The sequence below is a fragment of the Rhinopithecus bieti genome, unplaced genomic scaffold, assembly GCF_001698545.2.
Source record: "Rhinopithecus bieti isolate Rb0 unplaced genomic scaffold, ASM169854v2 scaffold_26131, whole genome shotgun sequence".
Taxonomy (NCBI): Eukaryota; Metazoa; Chordata; class Mammalia; order Primates; family Cercopithecidae; genus Rhinopithecus; species Rhinopithecus bieti.
In genome coordinates this window covers 1346514-1355446 of record NW_016812390.1, presented here as the reverse complement: position 1 = coordinate 1355446, position 8933 = coordinate 1346514, and the positions used below count along the sequence as shown (strand labels likewise).

General features: G+C 48.9%; 1 protein-coding gene across 5 annotated transcripts in view; it reads left to right on the top strand.

The window, feature by feature from the left end:
- The window catches only part of LOC108544884 (uncharacterized protein C3orf20-like), a 34324-nt gene extending 26259 nt beyond the window's left edge, over positions 1-8065 (top strand). For 4 of the 5 annotated variants that reach the window (XM_017896293.1, XM_017896292.1, XM_017896291.1 and 1 more), the window contains 3 exons: positions 5470-5602; positions 6676-6960; positions 8005-8065. In XM_017896293.1, the coding sequence (XP_017751782.1) occupies positions 5470-5602; positions 6676-6960; position 8005 (419 nt within the window). In that variant the 3' untranslated portion in view covers positions 8006-8065. Of the gene's footprint in view, positions 1-5469; positions 5603-6675; positions 6962-8004 lie in introns of those variants that run through there. The other variant, XM_017896290.1, reaches the window with a different exon arrangement.
- Positions 8066-8933: the final 868 nt, after the last annotated feature.

Genomic DNA, 8933 nt, shown 5'->3' with positions numbered 1-8933 from the left:
CGGAGTCTTGCTCTGTCGCCCAGGCTGGAGTTCAGTGGCGTGATCTCAGCTCACTGCAAGCTCCGCCCCCTGGGTTTACACCATTCTCCTGCCTCAGCCTCCCAAGTAGCTGGGACTACAGGCGCCCGCTACCTCGCCCGGCTAGTTTTTTTGTATTTTTTAGTACAGACGGGGTTTCACCGTATTAGCCAGGATGGTCTCGATCTCCTGACCTCGTGATCCACCCGTCTCGGCCTCCCAAAGTGCTGGGATTACAGGCTTGAGCCACCGCGCCCGGCCGTGCCACATTTTCTTAATCCAGTCTATCACTGATGGACATTTGGGTTGGTTCTAAGTCTTCGTTATTGTGAATTGTGCCGCAGTAAACATGTGTGCATGTGTCTTATAGTGGCATGATTTATAATCCTTTGGGTATATACCCAGTAATGGGATGGCTGGGTCAAATGGCAATTCTAGTTCTAGATCCTTGAGGAATCACCACACTGTCTTCAATCTCTTCGTTAAATGATAGAATTCTGAATTCTTTCTCTGTGTTATCTTGAATTTCTTTGAGTTTCCTCAAAGCAGCTATTTTAAATTCTCTGTCTGAAAGGTAACGTATCTTTCTCCAGGATTGGTCACTAGTGCCTTATTTAGTTCATTTTGTGAAATCATATCTTCCTGGATGGCCTTGATGCCTGTGGATGTTCATCAGTGTCGCCATTGAAGAGTTAGGTATTTATTGTAGTCTTCACAGTCTGGGGTTGGTTGTTTGTACTTTTCCTTCTTGGGAAGGCTTTCCAGGTATTTGAAAGGGCTTGGGTGTTGTGACCTAAGCCATATCTGCATTAGGGGGCAACCCAAGCCCAGTAACATTGTGGTTCTTTCTGACTCAGAGAGGTACTGCCTTGGTGATCTTGGATAAGATCCAGGAGAATTCTCTAGATTTTCACAGAGACTCTTGTTCTCTTCCCTGCTTTCTCCCAAACAAATGGAGTCTCTCTCTGTGCTGAGCCACCTGGAGCTGGAGATGGGGTGACATAAGTATCCCTGTGGCCACCACCACTGGGACTGCACTGGGTGAAACCTAAAGCCAGCACAGCACTGGGTCTTGCCCAAGACCTGCTGTAACTACTGCCAGACTACTGCCTATATTTGCTGAAGGCCCCTAGGGAATCTACAATCAGCAGGTGGTGAAGCCAGCCAGGTTTCTGTTCTTCCCTTTAGGGCAGAAAGTTCCCACAGGCCCCAGGCAGGTCCAGAGATGTTGTCTGGGAGCCAGGACTAGAGTAAAACACCTTCAAAATCTACCTGATGTTCTATTGTACTGTGGCTGAGCTGGCACTCAAACCATGAGACACAGTCCTTCCCACTCTTCCCTCCCTGTTCCATAGGCAGAGGAGTCTCACGCTTTGGCCACCACCACCAGGTCCATGGGGAGTACTGCCAGGCTACTGCAACTGTTCACTTAAGGTCCAAGGACTCTTTAGTTAGGCCTGGACTCACTCTTCAGGGCAGTGGGCTCTCCTGTGCCCCAGGACAGGTATAGAAATGGCATCCAAGAGCCAAGGCCTGGAATCAGGGACCCCAAGAGCCCCTTAGTGCTCTGCCTCCTCATTGCTGAGCTAGTATATAAGGTGCAAGACAAAGTCCTCTTTACGTTTCCCTCTGCTTTTCTCAAGCAGAAGGAGTCCCTCACTGTGACCACCACATCTGAGAATGTGCTGAGTCTCTCCCGAAGCCAGCATGTCTCAGAGTGTCACCCAAGGCCCACAGCCTACTACCTGGGTATCACTGCTGGTTATTCAGGGCCCAAGGGCTCTTCAGTCAGCAGGTGATGGGTCCTGCCAGGACTGGGTCCTTCCCTTCAAGGAAGTAGGTTCCCTTCTGGCCCAGGATGTATCTAGAAATGTAATCTGGGAGCTAGGGCCTGGAATGGGGGCCTCATGACACTGACTGGTACCCTATCCTACTGTGGCTAAACTGGTATCCAAGATGTTAAACGAAGTCCTTTTTACTCTTCCCTCTTCTCTCCTCAAGTGGAAGAAAGGGGTCTTTTTTGGAGCCATGCACTGCGCCACTTGGGATTGGGGGAGGGGTGTCACAAGCACTCCCTTAGCTGCCCCAGCTGGTGCCTCAGTAGGTTGCATACCCTCTAAATCCATTGGCTCTGAGCCCAGCTCAGCACTAAGGCTTGCCTGTGAGTTGCAGTCCTTACGGCCTAGGTTGCCTTTCAAGTTTATTTAGAATCCAGAGCCCACAATGGACAGGCTTGCCAAAACGCAGGATGCAGACACTGGGATGGGTGACTCCCCTTTGGCTAGGGCAGGTCTAAATGCTCCCTTCATGAGTGAGCTTCAGCTGAGTTCAACCTGGTTTTGCTTTCCACTATGACGGGAAAGCACTGAGTTCAATGCAAAGTCTGACAATCACTGCACTCTCCCTCTCCCAAATGCATAGATCCTCTCTCTGTGCCATGTAGCTGCTGCCAGGGATGGGGAGGGGTTGTGTCAGCAATTCAAGACTGTCTTTCCTACTTCTCCAGTGCCTCTTTCAGCAATATGAAGTTAAAATCAGGTACTATGAGTGCTTACCTGGTCTTTGGCTATTTTGAAGATGCTTTTTTGTGTAGGTAGTTGTTAAATTTGGTGTTCCTATGGGGAGGACAATCAGTAGAGCCTTCTATTTGGCCATCTTTCCCCACCCCTCCACCTAACTTTTATTACAATATATTGTTTTAATTGTTCTATTTTAGTAGGAGTTATTGTTAATCTCTTAGGGTCTAACTTATCAATTAAACTTTATCATAGGTGTACATGTAAAAATCATAGCATATGCAGGTTTGGTACTATCCACGCTTTCAGGCATTTACTAGGGGTCCTGGAATGTATCTCTCAAGGACTGGGGGGACTGCTGCATGTCTATTGGCCTCTTGTCTATGTGGCTGCTTTCCTTTGCCACCCAACTTTTAGCCGCCTTGTTGTGTCCATTGACACTGGGATGTATATTCCGTGATGCTGCATTATAGGGCCTTAATTTTGTTTAGGAATTAGGCTCACATGTGCATGCTAGCATGGGTGATTAGCCTTGCCTCATAGCTCATAAGTAACTGTGGGTCCAAGCTAGCCCGGCAATGTCCCAGTTTATGCCTGTTGTCCTATGACATATGTATGAATGATGCCTGATTTTGCTATAGCCATTCTGGTTTGAAGTCACTTCGGGTTTGGGGGCCTCCACCATCCATTCCACGTCTATATGCTGTTCCACCTCACCTGCTGGCAGTTCTGGGGCCAGGCTGACTTTGAGCACCAGCTCCAGGAGTTGGGCTTACTCCCTGAGGGGACGGCAGCTATTTCTGGAAGGTATCCAACGTTACAAGAAGAGAACTATTAATGGTAGTTCCTAGTCAGAGCAAGAGAGCATCACCTTTGAGGAGCCCAAGGCACCTGGGGCAGGTCAGACATAGTGGCTCAATCCAGCAGATGCTCCAGGTGGCCCGCCAGCAGGTCGCTGGACCTCAGGCCCTAGGCTTAAGATCAGGGTTCAGTCTCTGGTCCCTGTTGGCAGGAGAAGTGGGGGAAGTGACCAGGAACCACTCAGGGTGGCAGATACCAGAGATGGTCCCCAAGCATTGGCCAACAACCCCCAGGATTCACCAGCAGCAAGGAAGCCTCCATTCTGAGGCCCTCAGGGCTTCAGTTAGAGCCTGAGAAATGCCCCCACCCAAAGCCAGGTTTCATCCTCAAATCTAAGGTGAAATTGAGCCTGCATACTATGAGGCTGAAACTGGGTGGGAGTCAGAGGTTCAGTGTAGGTAGGACTTGACACAAATGACTAAATAGATGCCCCTGGAACCTAGGGTGGGAGGATCACTGCCATGACTCCACATAACCACATCCTCATACTACCTGTCATGGAGGACAGCTGTGAAAATTATATCACAGGCACAGATCGTTGTCATCCAGGTCATGCAGATCATTGTCATCCAGTCTGCAGAGACTCAGATGACAGTGATCTGTGCCTGTGGCACTTGGGCTCCCTCCAGAAGACCCAAGATTAGCCATCATCAGAGAAGTTTTCAAGCGGATTGAGAATAAATAGAGACTTTGTGTCTTTAATCAGGAGAATCAAAAGGGTCCAATTCAGTGAGGGCAGTCAAGCCCCAGAAATGCTCTTTTCCTGGAACCCGGGGAGACATGGCCAGTCTCATCACTTGCACAAGTCAGTCCCTGACACATCCATCATGGATGACTCGCAGTATGAGTAACATCTCTGATAACTGACCAGTCAACAATTCCTGGTGAGCATCAATGATACCACCAATATTCTGATATTTAGAGGATGCTGCTCTCCTACTTTTCCTGGCTCCATGTCCCCTGGTAAACACAATGTCTTGAAAAACCATTTTCTAAAACCCCTCCTATATTAGTTTTCATGCTGCTGATATCCAAGACTGGGAAGAAAAAGAGGTTTAGTTGGACTTACAGTTCCATATAGCTGAGGAGGCCCCAGAATCATGGCAGGAGGTGAAAGGCACTCCTTACATAGCAGCAAGAGAAAATGAGGAAGAAGCAAAAGCGGAAATGCCTGATGAACCCATCAGATCTCATGAAACGTATTCACTATTACGAGAATAGCACAGGGAAGACCGGCCCCCATGATTCAATTACCTCCCGTTGGGTTCCTCCCACAACAAGTGAGAATTCTGGGAGATACAATTCAAGTTAAGATTTGGGTAGGGACACAGCCAAACCATATCATTCTGCCCCTGGCTCCTCCAAATCTCATGTCCTCACATTTCCTTTTTTTTTTTTTTTTGAGATGGAGTCTCACTGTGTCACCCAGGCTAGAGTGCAGTGGTGTGGTCTCGGTTCACTGCAACCTCCACCTCCCAGGTTCAGGAGATTCTATTGCCTCAGCCTCCTGAGTAGCTGGAACTACAGGTGTACACCAGCACGCCCAGTTAATTTTTGTATTTTTTGTAGAGACGGGGTTTCACCATGTTGGCCAGGCTGGTCTCGAACTCCTGACCTCAGGTGATCTGCTTGCCTCGGCCTCCCAAAGTGCTGGGATTACAGGCACGAGCCACCATGCCTGACCATGTTCTCACATTTCAAAAGCAACCATGCCTTCCCAACAGTCCCCCAAAGTCTTAACTCATTTCACCATTAACCCAATAGTCCAAAGTCTCATCTGAGACAAGGCAAGTTCCTTCCACCTATGAGCCTGTAAAATCAAAAGCAAGCTAGTTACTTCCTAGATACAGTGGGGTTGCAGGTATTGAGTAAATACAGCCATTCCAAATGGGAAAAAAATGGCCAAAATAAAGGGGTTACAGGGCCCATGCAAGTCCAAAATCCAGCGGGACAAATTTTAAAGTTCCAGAATGATTTCCTTTGACTCCAAGTCTCACATTCAGGTCACACTGATGCAAAAGGTGGGTTCCCATGGTCTTGGGCATCTCTGTAACTTCTTGCCCTCCAACTACAGGCAAATCTAGAACTATAGAAGATGTCAGCATGCCGCCCCCGCATCGAGGAGTGGGAACCCCTGCCAACAGCCTGGAGTTCAGCGACCCCTGCCCTGAGGCCCGCGAGAAGCTGCAGGAGTTGTGTCGCCACATGTGAGCACCTAAGTGCTTGGGTCGGGGGAGGCAAGGGTTCTGAGAAAGCCCGACCCCCAGCTGGGAGTCCCTGTGTATATGTGAGTGTCCAGTCACAGAAGTGTGGGAGACATGCTGCCTGAGAGCATGGGTTATGCGGTACTCCCCACAACAGCCACAGGTGCAGCTTCCCTCACAGGCAGACACACACCCCTGTCCTTCCTTGCTCACCATCCTCCCTACAATATCACTGCAACCATGCAAGGAAGACAGGATTGATGCCCATTTTGTGGATGGGGAAACTGAGGCAGCCTAAGCAGTTATGTGAGTAAGAAATTGCCTGAGCTCACACAGCTCCAGTGGCCTGCCTCCTGCCCCTGCTCAGCAATGCTCTCTACCTCTGCAACACCTTGCCGGGGATGCCCTGTTGCATGACTCCTTACATTTAGGGCTTTTGTGCCCTGTTTGTTTCTTAACTTAATTTGCCAGATGTTCTACAAGACAAACAAAAACCTCTCAAAACAAACCAAAAAGACACTTGACATGGGTAGTTAGTGGTTTTTATCATTCTGTGGGGCCATCCCACAAGCCCTAGCAATTTACTCAACATTTCTCTCAGGGCCCAGGCCATTGGGTATAAAGGACTTAAGCACCTGTTCACATCTAATAGCTTAGTCATATATGTCTCTTGGGGGTCGCTGGGCTAGAACATGGGGAGAGGGCAGCCACTGTTTGCCTCCTCACTGTGACACTCTAGAAGGAAGCTCTGTTCCCTGAAACCTCAGGACTGGAGTGAGCAAGGTCTTCAAACCCTCAGGACCCCCCCACACTTCCACACACAGTCCCACTCCATAGGTCCTCACCCTCAGGCTCAGGTGGAAATCAGGCAAGGGCTGTTCTTAGATGGGCACTGGGAACTTCCCAGTTCTTCCCAAAAACTACCTTTATGGACGAGGGAGCATGGGTTGGGGACGTGTACTTTGGGCACAGGGGAATGGGATAGGGGTCTTGGGTACTAAGGAGGGGCTGTAGAGAGCATCCCTGGTGCGTGAGAACCAAGAGGCTAGACAATATATTGGTCTCCTTCTCTGCAGAGAAGCCGAAAGGGCCACGTGGAAAGGGAGGAATATCTCCTACCCCATGATCTTACGAAACTACAAGGCAAAGATGCCCTCTCATCTAATGATGGCCCGCAAAGGAGACTCTCAGACCACCCCGGGTTTACATTACCCTCCCACCGCAAGTGCTCAGACTCTCACCCCCACACCTCACCCATCATCCGCCAACCATCTCTTCAGTCGGCATTGTCAAGAGGGGAAGGCGCCCAAGAAGGCCTTCAAGTTTCATTACACCTTCTATGACGGCTCCTCCTTCGTTTAGTATCCTTTTATTTGGTGCCACCCTATCTCCCCAGCTACTCAACCCCAGAGAACTCCAGGACTTGACACAGCCCAAATATTTCCTTGGGCCTTTTAGTTATCAGAGAAGCCTGGTGATGGGTCTCTTGGGTATTAAGAGTTTGTCTATATCAGACTCAAGAGGTCAGAGGAGGAGGTAATAAGTTTCAAGCCTCAAGTTCAGTTCAGATCAACATGAACATACCAAACCCCAGCTACCTATGAGAAGCTTGTCAGTGCAGGCTGGGAATGCAGACAAAGTCCCTGCCTTTGAGGACCTCTCAGTTGAGACAAGGTTAAAGACACAAAACAAATCATCTCTAGTGGAGAGGAGGGAGTTATGAGGCCTTAAACAATTGGGAACCTTCATCCTTCTCTCCTTGGCTCAGTGGTTAAGCTCTGTGGTCCTTGCATACTTCACCCATCCACATCCTTGGAGCCTGAGACCTCACCCCAAATGCGCTATCTGCTGGGCCCTGACTGCTCTGCAGCTGAGATGTGACTGGGCTCATGAGCCTAGTGCTAGCTGTGTCCCAACCTTGGATGTAGGAGCAACAAAAGGAGAAACATTTTCTCTTTGAGAATCTGATGAAAGCTATAGACCTTCTCCCTACAAATAAGCACTTATCTACACATGCCTGTAAGGCGTTACCTGTGATTGCAGGGCATTTACCAACCTCCAAAGCCTGTCTTTGGATCTGAGTTTGAAAAGACAAATCTCCTTGGAGGGTGAGCCCTGAGGGCTGTGCATACCTCAGAGTGATTTGAGTCTGATTATTTTCTTCATTCACAGATGTGTATCGAGTATCTATCACGTGCAATGAATTCAGATAATGGAGTTAATAGACCATTTGTACTTCAGAGGAAGCAACTTTAATTGCTCCTTTTAAAGTGAAGAGAAGGAGTTTGAATTTGGGTGGTAAAAGCAAAAGAGAGGGCTCCCTTTAGAGAATGTCTGGGTTGGAAGTCACCTTGTACCTTATGTTCTTTTTGGGGGTCCTGTTGCCCAAACTTAACATGTTCTAGAGCTGGACCAGATCACAGATGTCATTCATTTGGCCACAAGGACTCCGAGGCCTGAGAGGGCAAAGCACTTATTCCAGGTTATGCAGTCTAGTTACATAAAATGTCACGGATGGGAAACACAGTCATTTGTTTCTGCCCCTTCACTGTAGAAATGGGAAAACTGAGACCCAAAGGCATGGTGTAACTGACTGTATGCCACAAAAGGAATTCTGTGGCCAAGCTAGGCCTGGGTTCAGGGCCTCGTTGCCTCAATTTAGGGTCCTCTCTTGGGTACCATTTTTATACCTTTAAGGATTATTTCCTCTAGCACAGAGCAGGGTAGAGGGCGATGGAAGTGGATCTCATTTTAATAATAAAATCACTGGGCACTCAGGATCCCCTGCCCCTTTCTTGGAGGAGAGGACGTGTCTCTGGGCTGTCTCAACCACTTTCACAAAGGCCAAGGCCCCCAACCAGGCTCTCCTGGCAGCAGCCCCCTTGCTTCCTTTGTCCTCCTCTTGACTGAACTGGGAATTGAGGATTTAAGCGCTCTGTCAAAGAAGTCTCATTGTTTCTCAGACCGTAAATGAATCCATTCATCACACTCTGCTCGGCCCTGCTTGCAACACGTCCACAGTATTGAACACAGCTGACTCCTTCGAGAGCAGCTGCTGCTTGCAATGGGTTGTGTTGTGCCCCACCCCCGCTTCTTTCTGACTCTTCGCTGCATTTAATAGGATGATCTCCCTGAGCTCCTCATGAAGCAATGTCTATGAATTAGCCTTCTATCAGGGGCTTCAGAAAGAGGGTGGGCTTGTGTATGATAAGAGCACAGCACCCTAGCCTGCAGGAATTTCTGTTCTCTCACTTGTCCCAGAGTTCTGAGCACCTTCCCACCCGCTACCCCCAAATGGTCTGAGAGATTCCCCCAAACTTTTGATCCATTGCTA